The sequence below is a fragment of the Neomonachus schauinslandi genome, chromosome 1 (assembly GCF_002201575.2).
Source record: "Neomonachus schauinslandi chromosome 1, ASM220157v2, whole genome shotgun sequence".
NCBI lineage: Eukaryota > Metazoa > Chordata > Mammalia > Carnivora > Phocidae > Neomonachus > Neomonachus schauinslandi.
The window spans coordinates 145,262,165-145,284,742 of record NC_058403.1 but is presented as its reverse complement, the minus strand read 5'-3'; the positions used below and the strand labels follow the sequence as shown (position 1 = coordinate 145,284,742).

General features: G+C 38.0%; 1 protein-coding gene across 1 annotated transcript in view; it reads right to left on the bottom strand.

The window, feature by feature from the left end:
- Positions 1 to 22,578, bottom strand: part of ULK4 (unc-51 like kinase 4) — a 607,678-nt gene that overhangs the window by 561,147 nt on the left and 23,953 nt on the right. Inside the window, exons 8-16 of the mRNA XM_044912620.1 lie at positions 21,046 to 21,121; positions 17,198 to 17,290; positions 15,073 to 15,188; positions 14,850 to 14,919; positions 13,401 to 13,497; positions 8,207 to 8,311; positions 5,513 to 5,573; positions 4,012 to 4,193; positions 3,631 to 3,677 (exon numbers count right to left, since the gene is read on the bottom strand). Of these exons, the coding sequence (XP_044768555.1) occupies positions 3,631 to 3,677; positions 4,012 to 4,193; positions 5,513 to 5,573; positions 8,207 to 8,311; positions 13,401 to 13,497; positions 14,850 to 14,919; positions 15,073 to 15,188; positions 17,198 to 17,290; positions 21,046 to 21,121 (847 nt within the window). The remainder of the gene's footprint in view (positions 1 to 3,630; positions 3,678 to 4,011; positions 4,194 to 5,512; positions 5,574 to 8,206; positions 8,312 to 13,400; positions 13,498 to 14,849; positions 14,920 to 15,072; positions 15,189 to 17,197; positions 17,291 to 21,045; positions 21,122 to 22,578) is intronic.

Below are 22,578 nucleotides of genomic sequence, written 5' to 3'. Positions count from 1 at the left end.
GTTCCCTCTCTCGCTGTCTCTCTCTCTCTGTCAAAAAATAAATTAAAAAAAAAAAAAAAAAGCTAAAACTGTAAAACTCTTAGAAGAGATGAAAAGCTTTAAGACATTGAATTTGGCAATGAATTCTTGCATAGGACATTAAAAGCACAGGCAACAGAAGAAAAAGTGGAAAATGTGAGTTTCAAAGGACACTACCAAGAGTGAAAAGGCAACCCACAGAATGGGAGAAAATATTTGCAAGTCACATAATCTGACAAGGGGTTAATACCCAGAAGATATGAAGAACTCTTACAAATCAACAACATAAAACAACCCAATTAGAAAAGAGCCAAAGAACATGAACGGACATTTCTCCAAAGGAGATAAACAGATGGCCAGTAAGTACATGAAAAGATGCTCAACATTACTAGTCATCAGTGAAATGCAAATCAAAACCACAATGACTTACTTACAGCTTCACACCCATCAGGATAGCTACTATTTAAAAAAAAAAAAAATGATGATGAAGAGGATGTGGAGAAATCAGAACCCTTGTACACTGCTAGAGGGAATGTAAAATAGTATAGCGATGTGGAAAACAGTATGATGTCCCCTCAAGAAATGAAAAGATAGAATTACCAAATAACCCAACAATAAATTCAATATACCCAAAATAACTGACAGCACAGACTCAAAGAGATATTTGTATACCAATGTTCATAGCAGTATTATCTGCAATAACCAAAGGTAGAACCAACCTAAGTATCCAACAGGTAAAAAGATAAAATGTGGCATATACATCTAGGGGATGTTAATCAACCTTAGAAAGGGAGGACCTTCTGATACATGCTACAACATGGCTGAACTCTGAAAATGTTAAGCTAAGTGAATTAAGCCCGCTGCAAAAAGAAAAATGTTGTACGATCCAATTATATTAGGTATAGAATAAGCAAATTTATAGAAACAAAAAGTAGAATAAAAGTTTACCAGGACTGGGAGAAGGGGAATAGGGAGCTGAAGTTTAATGGGTAATGGCTTCAGTTTAGGATGATGAAAAAGTTCTGGAAATTGATAGTGATGATGGTTGTACAGAAACCACTGAATTGTATACTTACTAAAATGGTCAATTTCATATGATGTATATTCCCACAGTTAATACAGTTAATACAGTTTCTTAAAATATTATGCATTATTATATGTGGATTATATACCACAATAAAGTTGACTGGCAAAGGATACAAAATTTTATAAACATCCACTGTTGAAAGTTCTAACAAAAGGGCATTTTTATACACATCAACTGGGAATACATGTCAGTACAATGTTTCTAAAGAATGTTTAAGCAATTTATCAGAAGTAGCAGAACTATTTATTGCCTTCTACTCATTTGTTCTAATTCTATAAATCTGCCCTAAGGGAAAAAAAGAAAAAACAAACAGGCACCAAGATTTAAACACAAAAATGTTCATCAACATACTATTTACAATGTTATAATATTATCCAAAAATAGGGAACAGGGTAAATTAAATGATCAGGCATTCCTAGCATAAAAGAAAAGGCATACCTTGAAAAAAATCCTAGACAAATAGTTGATGACATTAAAAAATATATAACATATGGGTGCCTGGGTGGCTCAGTCGGTTAAGCGTCCGACTCTTGATTTCGGCTCAGGTCATGATCTCAGGGTCGTGCTGAGCGTGGCACCTGCTTAAGATTCTCTCTCTCCCTCTCCTGCTCTCAAAAAAAGTACGTAACATATGTTATAAGAAGAAACAAAACATTTTTTAATTTTATTTAAATTCAATTAACATATAATGTATTATTAGTTTCAGAGGTAGAGAGCAGTGATTCATCAGTCTTATATAACACCCAGTGCTCATTTCATCATGTGCCCTCCTTAATGCTCATCATCCAGTTACCCCACTCCCCCACCTCTCTCCCCTCCAGCAACCCTCAGTTTGGAGAAACAAAACATTCTATCATGTTATTCTATTTTGTTTTTCTATATGCTGAACAAAGCCAAGAAATAAACACATCTACTTCAACAGTGGTTATCCCCCAGCTAAGTTGAGGACCCTTATACGCTGTTAAGGGGATATGACCTGGGTCAGAGAAGGCCCCACTGGGAGAACTGATGTTTGAATGGAGGAAGACAATAAAAGAAGGTTCTAAGGAGAGGATTTGTGTACCTTATTATTTATCATTTTCCTCAAACACAAGCTGTTTTATAATGAAGCTTCAATCTAAAAGATGGGGGCGGGGGGGAACAGTACTTGGAAAGGATAAAAAAAAATGTCTATTTTTACAAGTCAGCAGGGGGCACCCCATTCAAGGATATAAGTTTTAGCTGAAGTGTCGGTTTCGTTGGTTTCTTTTTAGTGAGCACACCACAAACCCTCTCAAAGTTTTACATGCTCAAAAATCACCTAAAAATCCTACTTGCAATGGCAAGTTTTACCTTAGAAGATGCATAATAAAAATTATGCAAAAAAAAAAAAAGCATTTTGTGAATACCTCGTTTCCCCCAAATTTCACCAACATGGAAGAATAATTGCTATTAGCACATTTCACAAAACCCCTTCACCTTTATGTTTTTGTGTGCTTCTCTAAAGAGAATACAAGATAAGCAGGCTTAAGAATACCAAGCACAACCACTGCAACCTCCATGCTCCAACATCTACCACCCACACAGGAAGAATCAGGCACCATGCAAAGTAGCTCATGTACTTACCGCGTTCAAAGTTTAACTATTAACATCTACAAGGTAGATACACTATCCCCATTTTACAGTTGAGGAAAATGAGGCTCAGCACTTAAGGCAATTTGCCCAGAAAGCAGATCTGTGATTCACACCCAGGTCTGTCTGTATCCGAAGCCCATTCAATTCCATTGCCCCACACAGACCCCCCTCTCCCACCATGGAGCTGAGACTCAGAAAGAGGTAATCATCCGGCCTGGTCTCACTGGCCACCAGAGCCCAGAGCCTTCTAACCTTTATCTAATGTGTTTTTCCACCATGGTATACTGCCTGCATAATAAGCAAATATACATCCTTCCATCAGGAGCTTACAGAGGACAATCCCATTAGATTTTAAATAACATTATGAGGAAGTCATGCATCATGTAAGGGAAAGATAGAGTCACAAGGGAAAACTCTGCCGGAAGCAAAACTAAAACACAGGGATCAAGTGTTTAATAAAGAATACTCAAAAGAGGGGGCGCCTGGGTGGCTTAGTCATTAAGCGTCTGCCTTCAGCTCAGGTCATGATCCCAAAGTCCTGGGATCGAGCCCCGCATCGGGCTCCCTGCTTGGCGGGAAGCCTGCTTCTCTCTCTCCCACTCCCCCTGCTTGTGTTCCCTCTCTCGCTGTGTCTCTGTCAAATAAATAAATAAAATCTTAAAAAAAAAAAAAAAAAAGAATACTCAAAAGAGGAACAGTAACAAAGTGTCCAGATGTAGTTTATATATTCCTAGAATTATATTTATAATAGTTTAAGGCCTATTTTGAAATCTTTTTAAATTTGCAGTTGGGATGCCTATGATTGCCTACGATTCTATTACTTCAGTATATAAGAATTTGGACCTAGGTGCTTTTGATAAATATGTTGTAACTATTAATGAATAATTTATTAAAATATAAATGATACTTACATATCCCAGTTTGGAGCTATTCGCAAATGCTGGATTAGCAACTGGAACTAGAATTAAAAAAAATAAGATGTACATTTCATTCATGAAATGACACAGAAAGTGACTAACACATCTGACCTGTAGACAATGGAAATGTGAATCCTGCACTAGGAGACAACAAAAAAAGTTCATGATTACTGTCTATTCAACTGCTTTCAGACGTGAGGATTAAACAATAATTTTGGCAAACCTATAATCTTGGTAAATCATTTTTTTCCACTGTAATCAGATCAAATTAATATTTTAGCACTAACGTTTTAATCTCAACAGAAATACAAAAGTTACATGCAAAAGGCACACTGCAAGGACCAGGAAAGGAGTCTTTACAACAAAACTACATACCAGCGGGGAATGGAGGAGCCGGGTGGCCACGTCCCGGTGTCCAGCCACAACACACAGATAGCAAAGGAGATTGAGCTTGGCTCGGGAGGCCCCCATGCTCTTCTCAGTGGAGTCAATCTGTGAGCACACTTGCTGCAAAAAGTCATTCCACTCTTGGTCTTTTAGAAATAGTAACTTATCCACTGGAGAGGAAAGAAAATGTTAAAAGTGGGTATCATGTAAAAAAAAAAAAATGCTGAAAACATTACAAGAGAAATAAATGGAACATAGAATTTCAATAAATAAGATGAGGACTAAGAAAGTCCTAACTTTACAATGTCAAAACCAAAAAGTCCTCCGAAGATGACACTACTTTTATTTATTCTTCTAGATTCCTCTTTTTCTACCCATGGAGACTTTTTCACTATGTGAATGGAAAACTATGCATAACAGATGACTATAGGAGAATCATCCTGCAACCTAGAATCTAACAAAATACAAAGCTAAACTGTATTACAAAAAAGCAAAATACCCTTTGTATAAATAAAGCAATCTAGCCTTAAAATATCAGAAAAGCCAAGAATTGTACAGTTGTTAAAAGGTTCCAATGAAATTATTAAGCATAACAGGTGAATAGTCCTCTGGAAAATCCAAGTCCAAACCCTCCACAAACAGAAAACAAAAACTGGGCAATGAGATGCCATCTAAAACTAACATAGTTTCAGTTAATTTCTATCTTTAAACAAAATAAGCTGTAATAATAATTTCTTAAAATAATTCAGCATAAAGGGAGAAAGGGAAGGAATATTATTTTGAAATACTCTAAGGTTTTCATGAACAGTGGTTCTACTTGGCACAGTTTATTTAAATTTGAATATATTTTATTTTTAATTTACTTTGATTTGCTTTTAAATTATACATTATACTCTAGCTATGACAACAAGTTTTTTCTGGATCTAGCTTAATAGCTGCAAATATATTTTATCAAACAAAATACATCAAAATTTAAGGTATAAAGCAATTTCTGATATTCATCCCAATTAAGACTTCCCATTAGGTGAAAGGACACGTAACAATCATCCTTCAAGTAACTTAAGTATCTCCATTCCCACAAAAGTGAACCATCTGACCCCTGTTGTCAACTGCCCCACTCTCTGAAGCAGAATCTCAATTCTTCATTATGGTCTCCACCCCTCTGTACCCACAAGAGCACCATAAGTGTTGGAAATTCAATGGACTCTACAAGGGGCAAGGGCAAGAGAAGGGCACACCCAGCTTTACAGGAACTTTCACTCCCCCAAGAGTCCAGGGCAGCCCAGACTCAGCTGAGTAAGGTGAAACACTCGCATGAATGGATTACAGGTTTATGACATACACAGCTCTGCCCCAAGAATATAGCCAGGTGGCAAGAACACAGGAACTTAGCTATTCAATAAATAAGATATTCCATTTGCTATTAAATTTCTGATTTATATCTATCTTCTAAGAGTCCATGTGTTTGACAAGGCCGCTATAATCCTACCTGAATGTGCCGGTAGGTGCAGTATCTTCGGATCAAATTTAATTGGTGGTTGTTTCATTATCTGTGGTAGAAAAAACAAAAAAACTTCTAAGACGCCTTTTGAGACAGCTGTCTCCTAATATATCGCCCAGTACCAGATTATAAATCAATTAGGGCAGAATAAAAAAAAAAAAAATCACTGAAAATTTGTCACTAAAAAGAAAAAGAATTCAACATTGCCCTTCAGCTTAAAATATGTACACACAGATAATAATTTATAAAAATAAAATCATTTCAGGGCACCTGGCTGGCTCAGTCAGTAGAACATGTGACACTTGATCTCTGGGGTCGTGAATTCAAACCCCATGTTGAGGGTAGAGTTTACTTGAAAAACATAAAATTTTTTAAATATCACTTCAATTGATATCTGCAATAAACTAAAGCTTCATTAAAAAAGAAGCACTTTATCCTGGTAAGGATATCCTTAAAAGGATATCTTCTTAAGCTAATCAACCTCTAGGTTAGAAATTTAGTCATATCAACAAATACTTATTGGGTACCTGAGAGGGTGAGGCAGTATGCTAAGTGCTAAGGGGGATAACCAAGATATAAAAGACACAATCCGGGCGCCTGGGTGGCTCAGTTGGTTAAGCAACTGCCTTCGGCTCAGGTCATGATCCTGGAGTCCCGGGATCGAGTCCCACATCGGGCTCCTTGCTCAGCAGGGGGTCTGCTTCTCCCTCTGACCCTCCCCCCTCTCATGTGCTCTCTCTCTCTCTCATTCTCGCTTTCAAATAAATAAATAAATAAATAAATAAAAATCTTAAAAGACACAATCCTATGGTCAGAGAGATACTCTGGTTGGGAAGATAAAACCTGTTAAACAAAAAAAAATACAATATTGAACAATGCAAAATGGGCAGGACATAATTATAGTTGGAACATTCCACAGAAAGAAAATTTTCTAAAATATTAGAGAATGCGGAAAGCACTCTAGGCTGACAAGGTTTATGGAAGAGCTGGAGGGAGGCTGAGGTTTTAAAGAATGGTAAGGACTTCGTGGTTGAATTAGAGAACACACCATTGCAGGAAGCTGTAAACAGCATGAATAGGAAAGCACACAATTGGTTTTCTTAAGAAAGGGGAAAAAACAGGTAGTTTGACCCATAAGTTTGGAACAACAAAGGGTACTTTCATCCTGAGACTTTTAATTAAAAAGTTCAACCATCATCTCTATGTCTAAATCCTCCAAAACTTCACTATAGAGAATTTTAAAAAGCTTTGCTGGTAGTATTCTTGCCAAAAATGCATAACCTCATACATACTAATCATAAGAAACACTTAGACAAACCCAGCTTGAGCGACAGTCTACAAAATGCCTGACCAGTATTCTTCAAAATGTCAAGGTCATGAAAGCCAAGGTCAGGAAAGCCAAGAAATAACCACAAGGCCATGAAAGACAAGGACAGGAAGTAGGAGGAAAAGAAGGCCTAACAGCAAACTGTTAACAAGAGACTCTAGAACAGAAAAAGGACATCAGTGGTACAACTGGTAAAATTCAATAAATTTGGGAATTTAGTTAATAGCACTGTACCAATGTTAATTCCCTGGGTTTGCTAACCATTCTATGGTGCTATAAGATCATAACATTAGGAAAAGCAGGGTAAAAACTATACAGGAACTCTACTATATTTGAACCTTTTCTGTATGTCTAAAATTAGAATTTAGAAAATTTCTACTAAGGCTTCCCCAAAACAATTAAGTGTGGTTATAATAGAAATAAAGAAACAGAAAAAATATGGTCAAAAGATATTACAAACTCTTCTTAGAAGGTCCACTGGGAAAATGACCCATTACGTTAAATTTGGCATGATACATAATTACTCTGCCAGATATCTGAACTCATGAAAAGAATTAGCTCCATTATGAAAAATTGTTGGGTAATCTATATTAAATCTTGTCTACCTAATAAATACGCATCCAAAAACCCATTTGTTCTAAATTACAGTAATGTTCCCCAAGGAGGAGAGAAAATGGCCATAAATTAAAAAGAGAAAAAGACATTTAAAAATTAAAATACAGAATAGGTAGTACAGAGGGCCTGAGAAATTAATTTTTCTTTTCTTAAGCAGAATACTCATCCTCCCCTAGTAATATAGCACTACATTCCAAGCATCATGAAGCAGCAAAAATCACGCTGGGTATGAAGTGCACTGTGAACCAGGACTCCTCAAGCTCCCAGTGTCTCCCCACCATCGGGCCTGGGGTCCTGAGCACCTGTGAGAGGGCGTGGTCTCCGTGTGCCCTGCCCACCCACCCCAGTCAGGGGAGCAGTGCTCACCCATATCTGCTTTCCTAACACATCCACAACTAGAGTGTTTGGAGAAATTCACCCAAGTATATATGGAGAAACGAAGGGACTGAGGACGAAGGTTTGAGGCCTAGAAGCCCATGGACGGAGGGGAGGCAGAGCTGATGCAGAAGAGGAAGAAACTCACCACTCAGTGAAGCTGAAAACAATGCAGGAAGAGAAGAGGGTTACAGGCAGGGTGGGCATTAGAAATGTAGACACATGGCACAAGGGACATAAAAGCGGACATGAGGAAAGGCAAAGAAAATACGGCAAAGAATATTTGCAATGAAAATATCACCAGAATTCCAGCTGCCAGGAAAGTCTAAAGCTCAGCCCTCAGCTGTTACAGCACGTTTCCACACCTTTGGGTTGTCGATAATCGGGGTGACAACAAGATCAGAGTCCATGTAGATAAGCTCTCTCATCTGGGATTCCAGGTCCCGCTGACTCAGGCATTCACTTGTATTCTGAAATAAGAACAAAAATGAGGCTTTGATTCTGTGACTAGTGAAGAGCTTTTAAAAACTGAGCTCTTAAGATGCTGAGTAAGACACCACTGGAAGGGTCACCTAGATCAGCACACCTCACTTTGCTAATCAAAACATTTTCACAGTCTTCTTTGATCCTCACAAAGATCCTCAGTCCTCTGTACCTCTGTATCATCATTCCCCCCCCTTTGTTTTTTTTTTTTACAGAAGGAAAACACAAAGCTCAGACAAAGTAACGGACTTGTTTGTGTTTACCACAAAGGTTGGTTAGGACCAGAAAACAGATCTTCTATAGTCTAATGTTCTAAGATGACGAGGCAAACTGGTTTTTCAATCACCAGCATGGTTTTATTCATTCATCCACTGAACACTCATCACTTTATTCTGCTTTACAGAATATTCAGTACGAAGTTAAAAATTACAGCATAAAAGAATTTCAGGGTCAAGTTGGTACCTGTAACCTAAGTGTTAAAACCCTCTATCTTTATAAAAGCTGAAGTAGAGTTAACACATAATGAAAATGAGTAACCAGATATTTGCCATCAGTTCCTTTGAGAGGTTTCTTTGTGCTCAAACAGTAAACAGAACTCTCATTCCTAGTGCTATGTCTTAGGACTTCACATCAGACAAAATAAGAGGATTTATGCATTAAGAATTTCCACTGAAACACTGAACAGCAAACTGAACAAGACAGAAAACCAAATCCGTGAAGTGAAAAATGAGGAAATTATCCAAAACTGAGGCAGGGGCATGAAAAAAGGAATAGAATAATTAGCTCACAAAGTTCCCAGAAACCAAGACCACCCCTTTGCAATTTAGAAAACAGACATATAAAAAAAAAAATACACAAAGAGTAAGTATGGAACAACTTTGGAAAACAAAAATTTTAATGCTTAAAGGCATGGACTTTCAAAACAGAAAGACTTCAAAGAAAGGCCATAATGAATGACTTATATTCTAATATAGTATATTCTTATAAGAATTAGGCAGACCAATTAGAAATTTATATGTAAAAATTAATTTCCTATATTATATAAACAAAATGTATGCACAGATAACAGATTACAAAAAGGAAATACCAAGGATGTCTGGGTAGTTCTGCCTCCCCTCTATCCATGCTGGTAAGCATCCAACTCCTGATTTCGGCTCAGGTCATGATCTCAGGGCCGTTAGATCGAGACCTGCATTAGGCTCTGCACTGGGTGTACAGCCTGCTCAAGATTCTCCCTCTCCTTCTGTCCCTCCCCACCCCCTACTCACACTCTCTCTATAAAAAAGAAAAACCTACTCATTATAGCAAAAAATAAAATGAAATGCTCAGGAATAAACTAAATGATCAAACACTACAGTCTACTAAATGAAAAAAAAATTAAGTAAAAAATTATGTTTCCTTGTTTGAAAATGAACACATATGTATAGAACCAAAAGAAGAAATGTCAAAATATAAGCAGTAGTTCCTCTGGGTAATTAAATTACAAGTAGGTTTTATTTTGGGGGTTTTTTTGGTTTTTTTTTTTTTGTCCTCTTGTACAGTTTCTAAGTTTTCTACAATTATTTTTTTTTAAAGATTTTATTTGAGAGAGAGACAGCACAAGGAGGGAGAGCTGCAGAGGGAGAGGGAGAAGCAGGCTCCACACTGAGCAGGGAGCCCAATGTGGGGTTCCATCCCAGAACCTGGGGATCATAACCTGAGTCAAAAGCAGACGCTTAACCGACTGAGCCACCCAGGTGCCCCAAGTTTTCTAGAGGTATTATAAAAAGTTTGTAATTGAATCTAAAAGTATCACTTAAAAAATTATAAAAGATAAACCCTCATATAGTACTTAATTACTGCTTGAATATTCTCAATAAAATGACGAAGTGCACTTCTCTACAATAACCATGTGTCAGAAGAGATTCAACATTTATTTCAGAATGCATTTTTTACTTTTACACTGATTTTCTATCTCACATATAACTAAATAATTATTGGCAGAATGAGATTATAATGCATTTATATTTCATTTCAATGCAGAAATAAGTTTCATGCAGTCCAAATGCATTTTACATTACATAAAAATTACAGTAACAACTGAAAGCAAGTATATCTCTCAAGCACTAAATACAATAATTTCGGAAAACTTTAATTCAAAATATCTCTGCAGGGTGATAGACATTGGGGAGGGTATGTGCTACAGTGAGCGCTGTGAATTGTGTAAGACTGTTGAATCACACACCAGTACCTCTGAAACAAATAATACATTATATGTTTTAAAAAAAAAAAAAAAAAGAGGAAGAAGAAGATAGCAGGAAGTGAAAAATGAAGGGGGGGAAATCGGAGGGGGAGATGAACCACAAGAGACGATGGACTCTGAAAAACAAACTGAGGGTTCTAGAGGGGAGGTGGGGGGATGGGTTAGCCTGGTGATGGGTATTAAAGAGGGCACGTACGGCATGGAGCACTGGGTGTTATATGCAAACAATGAATCATGGAACACTACATCAAAAACTAATAATGTAATGTATGGTGATTAACATCACATTAAAAAAAAAATTTTTTAAAAACTGAACGAAATTAAAGACCTAAACAAATAGACATTCCACATTCATGGAGGAAAACTTTACATTGTTAAAATGGCAATACTCCCCAAATTCAATGTCACTGCTATCACAATCCCAGCTGGCTTCTTTACAGAAACATGCAAAGTGCAAACTGATTCTAAAATTCACATGGAAATGCAAGGGACCCAGAATAGCCAAAAAACCTTGAAAAAGAACAAAGTTGGAAGAATCATACCTCCTAACTTCAAAACTTACTAAAAAGCTATGGTGATCAAGAACAGCTAGCTAAGGGCACCTGGGTGGCACAGTCAGTTAAGCATCCAACTCAATCTCAGCTCAGGTCTTGATCTCCGGGTCATGAGTTCAAGCCCTGCATTGGGCTCCACGCTGGGCATGGAGTCTACTTAAAAAAAAAAAAAAGAAAGAAAAAAAATTGGGGCACCTGTGTAGCTCAGTCAGTTGAGTGTCCAACTCTTGACTTCAACTCATGTCATGATCTCAGGGTCATGAGATTGAGCCCTGCACTGAGCTCTGTGTTGGGCATGAAGCCTGCGTGGGATTCTCCCTCTCCCTCTCCATTCCCCCTCCTCCCTCCCTCACCCTTGTGCTCGCTCTCTTAAAAAAAAAAAAATAGCTAACCAGTTACTGTACTACCAGCATGAGAAGGATGCACAGATCAACAGACTAAAGAGTCCAGAAATAAACCTTGGCTTTATAGTCCATTCATAGTCAACAAGAATGCCAAGATAATTAATTGGGGAAAGAACAGTCTTTTCAACAAATGGTGCTGAGACAAATGGAAATCCACATGCAAAACAATGAAGCTGGACCCCCGCCTCATGCCATATACAAAAATTAACTCAAATGAATTAAAGAGGTAAAGGTAAGAGCTAAGCATAGGCATAAACCTTTGTAACCTTGAAGTAGCCAATGGCTTCTAAATTATGACACCAGAAGCATAAGCAACAACAAACACTCACACAAAAAGATAATTTGAACATCAAAATTTAAAATGTCTGTGCTTCAAAGGACACCACCACCAAGTCACATACCCAGAATATATAAAGAATTCCTACAACTCAAATGGGTAAAGATTTGAATTCTTCCAAAGGAGATATACATATGGTCCATAAGCATATGAAAAGATACTCAACCTAATTAGCCATCAGAAATGCAAATCAAAACTAGATATAATTTCATACACCCCAGTATTGCTACCATGCAGCATGATTCACAGTAGCCCAAAGGCTAAAGCAACCAAAGTGTCCAAAGATGGATGAACAGGTAAACAAAACATGGTTTATACACACAATGGACTATTAGTCAGCTTTAAAAAGGAATGAAATTCTGACACATGCCACAACATGGATGGACCTTGAAGATATCACGCTGAGTGTAATAAGCCAGACACAAAAGGGCAAATATTATATAGTTCCACTTGTAGGAGATGACTAGGCAAATTCCCAGAGGCAGAAAGTAGAATCGTGGCTGCCAGGACTGGGAGGAAAGGGAGATGGGGAGCTATTGCTTAGTGGGTACACAGTCTCAGTTTGGGATATGAAAAAGTTCTGGAGATGGATGGTGGGAATGGTTGCACAAAAATGGGAATGCCACAGAACTGTCCACTTAAAAATAGTGAAATGGTAAATTTTATGTAATGCCTATTTTACCACAATTAGAAAACAAACGGACAGTAACAAGTTTTGTTAGGGATGGGTAAACACTGGAATTCTCACCCACTGCTGGGGGACAATGTAAAATGGCACAGCAGTCTTGGAACACGGAGTTACCACACAATGCCGCAATTATACTCCTACAGGTACAAGGAGAAATTAAACACATGCCCACTCAAAGCCATGCATACGAACCTTCACAGCAGCACAATTCACAATAGCCACAAGGTGGAAATGACCGACATGTCCACCAACTGATGAATGGAAACATACAATGTGGTATATACAGCAAATTATTTTTTGGCACTAAAAAGGAACATAGGACTGATACATGCTATAATTTGGATGAATCTTAAAAACATTAGGTTAGGTGAAAAAAGCCAGTCACAAAAGAACACATATTTCATTTACATGCAATGTCCAGAATAGACAAATGTATAAAGACAAAAATGAGTAGTTGCCTAGGGTCAGAGGAGAGAGAAATTGAGGGAAGATGGGAGTGACTGCTAATAGGTGTGCGGTTTCTTTGTGGGATGATGAGGTGTTCTCAAGCTGACTATGGTGATGGCTGCATGACTCCGTGAATATGCTCAAAGCCCCTGAATTGTACGCTCCAACTGAGTGAATTACATGGGATGTCAATCATATCTCAGGAAAGCTGTTATCAAAGAAATAACTATGAACCAACTCCCTCTTAAGAGTATTTACCAGAAAAACCAGTGATCAAAGATGACGACTTAATTGTAAATTTCGTCATTTCGATCATAGTTCAGAGATGAACTTGGCAATTATTCTTCTGAGTCTCTATATCATATGTGAAAAAAAACAAAAAGAAAAAGTCCCCCTCTGCTCACCTTGATTAAAGGAGAAGTCTTCTGGGGTGAATGCTGAGTTCTATCCTCACCAGGACTTAATCCCACTGCAGTGCTCGTTCTTGGAGTTGGACGAGAACTGGAAAATACAGACCAGTCAACATCACTCACATTTTAGAAACTTTAAGGTTACTATTTAAGGTTTACTATTATCTGGAGGGGAAAAAAAAACATATCTCATGAAAAAAACAGAATAATCAAGATTCTTGGTGATCTCATATATTTAAACCCTAATTTGGGATTATCCAACACTTTTTTTGTAAATGTCAAAGCAATTTCCTGGTTAATTTATTATTTCTTTTATTTATAGCACCTATGTTCTATACAGTAGTTTCTATTTTAACTAAAAACCTTAAAACATTGGTTTTATTATTTTTTAAATGTCTGCTGGTATCAAGATTGACATAATAAAATAGATCGGACTCTACAAAGGATGGAAAATATTTACAATTTCAGAATATGTTTGAAATGGGAAATGATCTTGGTACCGATTAAGAAAGAAGTTATAATCTGCACCTATTTTTAATGATCCCTCCTACCCTTAAAATTGGTTGTCATACTCTGTGGGTCACTCCATTACTCCTGGGTCTCTGAGTTTTTCACATTTTAACAAATTTTTCCATTCAGATCATTAGGGTCTTTTACAATGAATTCCTTCAAATTCCCAAGTATCAAGATTCTCACCTCTCTTTCACTTATCTGTTTATTCATTCCTTGAACAAGTTCTTATTTAACTCACAAAATATGCCAAAGATCAAAGTTTTTAAAAACTAAATTTAAAATGCCTAGAATGTATATAGATAAAGTTAACATATTTTATATTTAAATAGAGTAAAACAAGTCAGGAAACTTTAGTTTATTGTTACAACCCCTATGTCATTAAAATAAAACTATTTGTGTCTAAGACTAAAGCTATAAATAAAATGTAACACTTAACACATATTACTAAAATTTTAAATACATTGGTCTTAATCACATTAAAATACCATTCTGATTTTTTAATTGTTTTGATGATTACATTATTAAGTAAACATTATTGAGGCCTCCATATAAAACAATGCTTAACAAAAAACACCTGTTCTTTCCTGTGGGCCTTTATCCAATAAAGAAGCTGGCCTGCTAAAATTTCAAATTTAATTCTATTTGAAGGGAAAGTACAAAATGAAGAGGTTTCAACCCTTATGAATAGGTGGTTCAGTTAAAAACTTTTAAAAATGCACACACACAAAAAAAAAAACAGCACAGCCAAGTCAACATTCCATTGGCCAGCACTTAACATTAACTTTGAAAGCAGAGAGTGAAACTGGAATTTGGCATTCACATCCCTGTCCTTTAGCTCTGTGTAACACGGTTTGCCACCAGGACAACAGATGCTTCGGGAAGACCCTGTCATCTCCCATGGATTCCCTCCTGCTCTGTCAACATACCTACCTGAGAAGAAACATGGACTCATTCGGTTGACCCCCAACAGTACTTTTAGGCCGCAACTCAGCTGGATTCTCTGTGGCAGGAAAGAAAAACATTATCCATAAAGGACCAAAAATACCATGAGAAGAGCAGGATGCAGACAAAAATTTTAAGAGTGGTAACAAAAACTAGAAACTCTCAGAAACAGCATCGTAAGCGGCATGAACGTGCTCCAGTGAGAGCTCACCTAGTCTGAAAGAGTGACTTAGTCGTTGACCACTCTTCTCCCCCTTGGCTTGTCCGCTCGGAGGCTTCAAAAACTCCTTGGAATCTTGTGTCCCAGATTGCTCCATCACTTTCCTGCTGTTCAACAGGAGAAAGCCAACACAATCAAATTTACTTTTGAGCTTTCTATCATTTTCTGTGTAGAACAAGAGGTGGGAAACTTACAGGTAACATTTGGCAAAGCCGTAGAGTTGGAAAGTATGGTCACTGAGTAGCTAAAATGAGCACTCACTATACCAAAGGCATTGTACGGAGTCTATAAACCTTATCCCTGAGAAATAAATAGCAGCACTCAGATTGGGGAAGGAAACCAGAACTCAAAGTACCAATAAAGCCACAGTGAGTTTCCCATTTATTTTTCCCCTCCAGTATTGCCTGGCCTGGACTCAAAGGCAATGAGTACAGACAAAAGGAGCCCCCAAGATAAGCTTCCTATTTCTGTTCTAAGGAACAGGCCAGGGGACCTCTAAGGGTCAGAGCAGGGGAAATTCCCTGGTTTGTTTTGGTTTTTTATTCTGTTTTGTTTCTTTTTCCATTTTATTCTGTTCCAGCCTCCAGGTAATCCTGCAGCAGCTAGCTGGGGAAACAGCAGCTTCTAGCCAGTGCCTACAACAGAGAGGGGCACCTCCTTTAATCACACAGCTATGATCTCAAGAACATGAGGCAAATCCCTGTTGCTCTGTTCTTTTTTTCCTCCTATCTCGCTGTCCTCCTGCCACTTGGCCCCAAACACCTGCAGCAAGACATAAAAATTCCAAAATAGCATGACTAAGTGGGGTTTACTGTAGGATTGCACGGCTGACTCAATATTTGAAAACCAATTTATGTAAGAGTCCATAATCAGAGCCTAAAGAAGAAAACCCATATGATCTTATCAACTGATAGAAAAAGGCATTTGACAAAATTGAACGTTCATTCAAACTACAAAGAGCAACTACATAAACCTCCAGCTCATTGTACTTAATGGTGAAAGGCTGAAGGCTTTCACCCCAGAGATAGAAACTAGGCAAAGATATTCACTTTCATCACTCCTGTTCAACATCTTACTGAAAAAGGCTTAGCAAGGGGGCAATAAGGCAAGAAACAAAATCAAAGGCAGAGAGATTTAAGAGGGAAGATGACAAACTAAGGGCAGAGGTGTTCTGTGACTTGCTGATGCTAGAGGACCAGGACCAGGGCCCCACTTTCTGTAGTCCCTACAGACCCTAACACAATGGGGAGAACAGGATTGAATCTCACTGGATCAGAGAAACCCAAGTTTGGGGAGACCTTAAATAAAACTCAGGCTTCTCTTATCCAATACACTGAATTTGCCAAGATGAAAATCAAGGATCAGACAACCATTCACCACTGAATAAGTGGAGGGGGAGCAAAGCCTAATTAGCAGAACTTTATTTGACAACTTCTCAGCTGGTTCTTTATGCCATCACGTGTGTAAGTGTCCTGGGCTAAGAAGATTTTATAACAAAAATGAGGTGTATTAGTCAGGATCAGACAGGAGCTAGGTTATGCTGTGGTAACATACAACCCACCAATCCCAGTGGCTTGAATCTCATCACTTTGTCTCACTCATGCACACAGCCATTGCAGGGAAGCTACACTCATCACAGTCACGGAAGACCCGACCTGACAGCAACCCTATTTGGACATTTCCAACCTAGTTACCCCATCAGGGGGAAGAAATGTGTCAAATCTCACACTGGCTTGTGAGGTTTCCATGCAGAATGAACACACGTCACTTCTGCTCACATTTCATTAGCCAAAGCAAGTCACATAACCACATCTAACTCAAAACGGGGAAATGAGATCCTACCATGTGCGTACAAGGTGGAAAGTGAGTTACACTGGATGGCCAGAGCTAATGACTAGCATAGTAAATCACTGGAGAATAAACAACTGATCAGAAAAAGCAAATTCGAGAACACAGAATGTCATGACTAAACTCTTTAAGCAACGCTTAAAGAAATGTTTGATTTTCTCCTAGTCAGCAGAGAAATTCATGTCATTGATGCTGCATTGATAGAACAGTAATCAGTATGATCATTTAATAACCATGCCCCCCACACAAAGATAAGCTTATATACTACCTGACGTTGGAATCCTCAGTGCTTGATTCCTGATTTTTCCTAGTGAAGGCATCCTTCCAAAATGAATGCTGCAGTAGGCCTGCCCAAGTTAATCTTTATAAAACATAATTGTTAAAATTCTATTTTAACATGATTTATTTACCATGCACAATTCCCAAGTCATGTCCCATCTACCAGATATTAGGATTTACAAATTTTTCTCTATAAATGTACCTCAGCAATTTTCATACTTTTTTTTTTTTTAAGATTTTAATTATTTGAGAGAGAGAAAATGCACCAGAGAGCACATATATGGGCAGAGGGGATGAGGGAGAGTCTCATGCAAACTCCCTGCTGAGTGTGGAGCCTGACTCGGGGCCCAATCCCACCACCCTGAGATCATGACCTGAGCCAAAACCAAGAGTAGGACGCTTAACCAACTGAGCCACCCAGGTGCCCCTATTTTCATTTTAGTATACAATTAATCTCTTAGCAAAACCAAAAAAAAATAATTCAGAAGCCTTAACTGGTACAGAACGAAAGAGTCTGACAACTAAATATTAGAAGTCTCAGGGCTCATACTCCATGGAGCCTGATGAAAACATTTTGAGTTCTCAAAAACAGTCTATGAAAGGAGTGTATTTTTTTTTTTTTTAAAGATTTTATTTATCTATTTGACACAGAGAAACAGCAAGAGAGGGAACACAAGCAGGGGAAGAGGTAGAGGGAGAAGCAGGCTTCCCACTGAGCAAGGAGCCCGATGAGAGGCTTGATCCCAGGGTCCTGGGATCATGACCTAAGCCGAAGGCAGACGCTTAACGACTAAGCCACCCAGGCGCCCCTATTTTCATTTTAGTATATAATCTCTTAGTGAAACCAAAAAAAATAATTCAGAAGCCTTAAATGGTACAGAATGAAAGAGTCTGACAACTAAGTATTGGAAGTTTCAGAGCTCATATTCGATGGAGCCTGATGAAAACATTTTGGGTTCTCAAAAACAGTCTATGAAAGGAGTCTATAATTAGCTTAAAATTTTAAAGTAAACATATCAATTATCAATCTATATTCTGTCATCCTTTATTCTATATACCCTACCTGTTTCACACATTTCATTTTGGGGGCTTCACTTTTAGAACTGCATTCAGAAATAAACAAGAAAATTAACCTCATAATTTTACACAATCACACTTCTGTGTAGGAGCCAAAATGTTATCTAGCTAGTTCACCCACATTAAAATGACTTCAGGTTGTATCTAAAATCCAGACTCACTTTCAATGCATTAGTTTTTACAATCAATAGAGTAGGTTTCTAGTTATAATCAGACTCGGAATGGTTAAGCCTGACTGAAATTTCAAAACAAAAGAAAATGTGATTATTCAAAATGTCTCTATTGAAATAAAAACTACTCTGGGGCGCCTGGGTGGCTCGGTTGGTTAAGCATCCGACTCTTGATTTCAGCTCAGGTCTTGATCTCAGGGTCATGAGTTCAAGCCCTGTGTTGGGCTCCACGCTAGGCCAGGAGGCTAGGAGCCTACTTAAAAAAAAAAGAAAAAAAGAAAAACTACTTAGATCAAAACTAAAACATGATTAATGAGGAGAATCTGCAATCATATCCCTTTTACACAAAGGGCTCTTAAAATTCACTAACAGAGAAATAAAAATTGCCAATAAAGTGAAATTTCTTTTTCATCTGGCAGCTTGGCTAATATAAATAAGGTCAACAAAGTCCATTGTAGATAACGCTGGGAGGGAAGGGGCTCTCTAAGGTTACTAAACCAGCACACATTCCAAGAATGTAGCAAATGCATCAAACTGTCTCATGTTCTTGGCCTCTGGCTACCAAACCCACGATCAGAAATCTCTCCAAAGCTGCTAACCACCTAAGTGAACAACAACAAATACACAAAAGGATTTTTACTGTAGCAGCCCATATAATATTCTAAATCAAGAAACACTCTAGGGACACCTGGGTGGCTCAGTCTTTAAGCGTCTGCCTTCAGCTCAGGTCATGATCCCAGAGTCCTGGGATCGAGCCCCGCATCGGGCTCCCTGCTCAGTGGAGAGCCTGCTTCTCCCTCTCCCTCTGCTGCTCCCCCTGCTTGTGCTCTCTCTGTGTCTGTCTGTCTCTCTGTCAAATAAATAATAAAAATCTTAAAAAAAACAAAAAACACTCTAAATGTTTACTGTGCTTAAGGTTAGCACAGGTACAATCTATAGCCATTTAAAAGGACTTAGCAGACATAAAGAACTAGGTTACAGAGTGGTACCACTTATGCAATAGAATATACAAGAATATTAATATGTGGAAATGTGAATACACCATTCTCAAGTATATTTGTATCCTATCAAAAGGTGTCTGGAAGACTACAGCAAAATAACGCCAATCCTAAGAGCATCCATTGTAAGCGCAAGGGGTTTGTCCTACAACTTATACAAGAATTAGCATCTCCTTCTGCAGTTTTTCTCTTATATTTAAGGAAGCTAGAGAATGCATTATTTTACATGCTACACTAAACTGACTCTTCGTTTTACACCCTGAAGCAGAGACCCCAAATACTTGCCTAAAAACCCCCCAGTTACCTAGAGGCAGAATCTGAAATAGAAACCAGTTGCTCTTGTCTGCCAACCCAGGGAGGCCCCCTCCGGGCTGCTCCCTTCCTCCCTTCCACCCTCCCCTATCCCATGCCACAGTGATTTCTAACTTTCTGCCATTACTGTAACTCAGAAAATTCACTCTGTGCCTATGATCCTCACACTTGATACCCTCGTTATGACAGGATTATCATAAAAACATATCACATTAAAATACCACTCAGTAGTTATTACATTAACTATCTTGACAGCATCATCCCTCATTCAATAGTATAAGACAGTTTTAGCCTGAAATCCACAATGGGAAAAAATGTCCCTCTTGGATTTGGGAGTTACAAGAAAATCTGTCAGCCTACTATGCAACCATTTAATATATTAAAGGAGAAATGGGCTTTTAAAACTTCCTCATGATTAAAAACCCCTGCAAACAGAGAGAGAAAGAGAGAGAGAGAGAGAAAGAGAGAGAGACAAACCAAGAAACAGACTCTTAACTAGAGAAAACAAACTGCTGGTTACCAGAGGGGAGGTGGGGGGGGGAGGATGGGTGAAATAGGTGATGCGGATGAAGGAGGGCACTTGCTGTGATGAGCACCGGGTGATGTATGGAAGTGCTGAATCACTATATTGTATACCTGAAGCTAATATCACACTGTATGTTAGGGGTACCTGGGTAGCTTAGTTGGTTAAGCAGCCGACTCTTGATTTCAGCTCAGGTCATGATCTTAGGTCATGGGATGGAGCCCCATGTAGGGCTTCCCACTCAGCAGGGAGTCTATTTTTCCCTCTCCCTCTGCCCCTCCCCTCACTCACCCTCTCTCACTTTCTCTAAAATAAACAAATCTTTAATATTACACTGTATGTTAACTGGAATTAAAAACTTAAAAAAAAGGGGCGCCTGGGTGGCTCAGTTGGTTGGGCGACTGCCTTCGGCTCGGGTCATGATCCTGGAGTCCCGGGATCGAGTCCCGCATCGGGCTCCCTGCTCGGCAGGGAGTCTGCTTCTCCCTCTGACCCTCCTCCCTCTCATGCTCTCTGTCTCTCATTCTCTCTCTCTCAAATAAATAAATAAAATCTTTAAAAAAAAAATTTTTTTTAAATAAAAAAAATAAAAAAAAAAAACCTGCAAACAGAGAGAAAACACTCTTAAAAAAAAAAAATCTGAGTTTATGCTAAGAGTAATTCGAATAGCTCTCTGTATATAACAGTACTAGTTTAGAAGAACATGAAAGGAGAAAAAGATACCTTTTCTCCATATTAAAATACTACCCATACATACCTTTTCTGAGGATCTTTTTGAAGTAAGCCACCAAGCAAATTAATAAAATCTGAAGAAGCTTTAGGAAGAGAAGGATCTATACACAAATTGATTCCCAAAAAGAAAAACAAGTGGTAAGTACATGAATACATATCCTACACCATACCATACTATTTAGAGTAATAGTATTTTAAGCACATATCATTTTCAAGAAAACACTGAATCCATTATTAACAATTACAGCCTCCATTTAATGGGGGGTGAGGTGTGGGCATAAAAATAAATATTTTTTCCTAGACCATAAAAAGCATGAATCTCAAAAACTAAGTCTTGACTAACCTCTCAACTTTCTCTTTATTGAATAAGCCTGGTAAGGATCACCAGCCCGACAAACTCATACCCTTATCTTCAAATTTTTTTTTTTTTTAAAGATTTTATTTATTTATTTGACAGAGAGACAGCGAGAGAGGGAACACAAGCAGGGGGAGTGGGAGAGGGAGAAGCAGGCTTCCCGCTGAGCAGGGAGCCCGATGCGAAGCTCAATCCCAGGACCCTGGGATCATGACCTGAGCCAAAGGCAGACGCTTAATGACTGAGCCACCCAGGCGCCCCTTATCTTCAACTTTTAATTATGCCTCATTTTCTGAGGCATTCTTAATTTGACCAACTTGCCTTTACAAGGTACAATAAAAATACTTGCAATCCTTCTTTTCTCCCTCTCCCTATTTTAATGATTCTTAACAGGAAAATAATAAATATGACAATATTATGATACTGGCCGATTCCAGTATTCTCCAAATGTTAGTTCTTTTTAAATTAGAATATACCACAACCAAATTATCAGTCTCTGGTTACAAGTAGCCATGAAGACAGTGGACAAAAACATCAAACAGAGGGTGTTATTGGGCACTATGGCCACAGTCAAAGGAAGATCCCTAATTAAGCCTGGGCCACCAGGGGTATCCTGACCAGACCTTTGACACCTGCATTTTCAGTTTCTCTTCCCTGCATAAAAATCCTTAACTTACAGGACAAACCAATAATCAATATTATGAGTATTCAAAACAAAACAAAAATCAGAAATCATAATTACAGCTTTTGTAGAAATCAGTCATTCTTAATATAAAAGTTAAAGAAAAAACAAATGCAGTTTCATTTTTTTTTATAACTATGGACTATTTTCAAAATAAGATTTTGGGTTTTTTTCCTTCTCAGGATGGCTCTTGAAATCCTAAAAGAATTCTGCATTCCCAGTTCTTCCATTAATTACTTTTAAAAGTTTTTTCTTCTAAAAATGTACATTTTTGTAAAGTCCTGTTTTCATTTGTGTATCTTGAAACTCACTTTTTTTGTGGTGTACATCCAGCAAAGTGCTTTACTATGTTTTTGTGTTCAGGGGTTTTTTCCTTTTCTTACCTTAAAATTGTTAGTGGTAGATTGTTATATTAATCAAAATTCATATGATTAAAGTTCCAATACTTTTAAAATACTACAACTATATCTAGTTTAAAAGACTTTAAAAACTCGTCAGGGACATTCTGATTGAGATAAGGA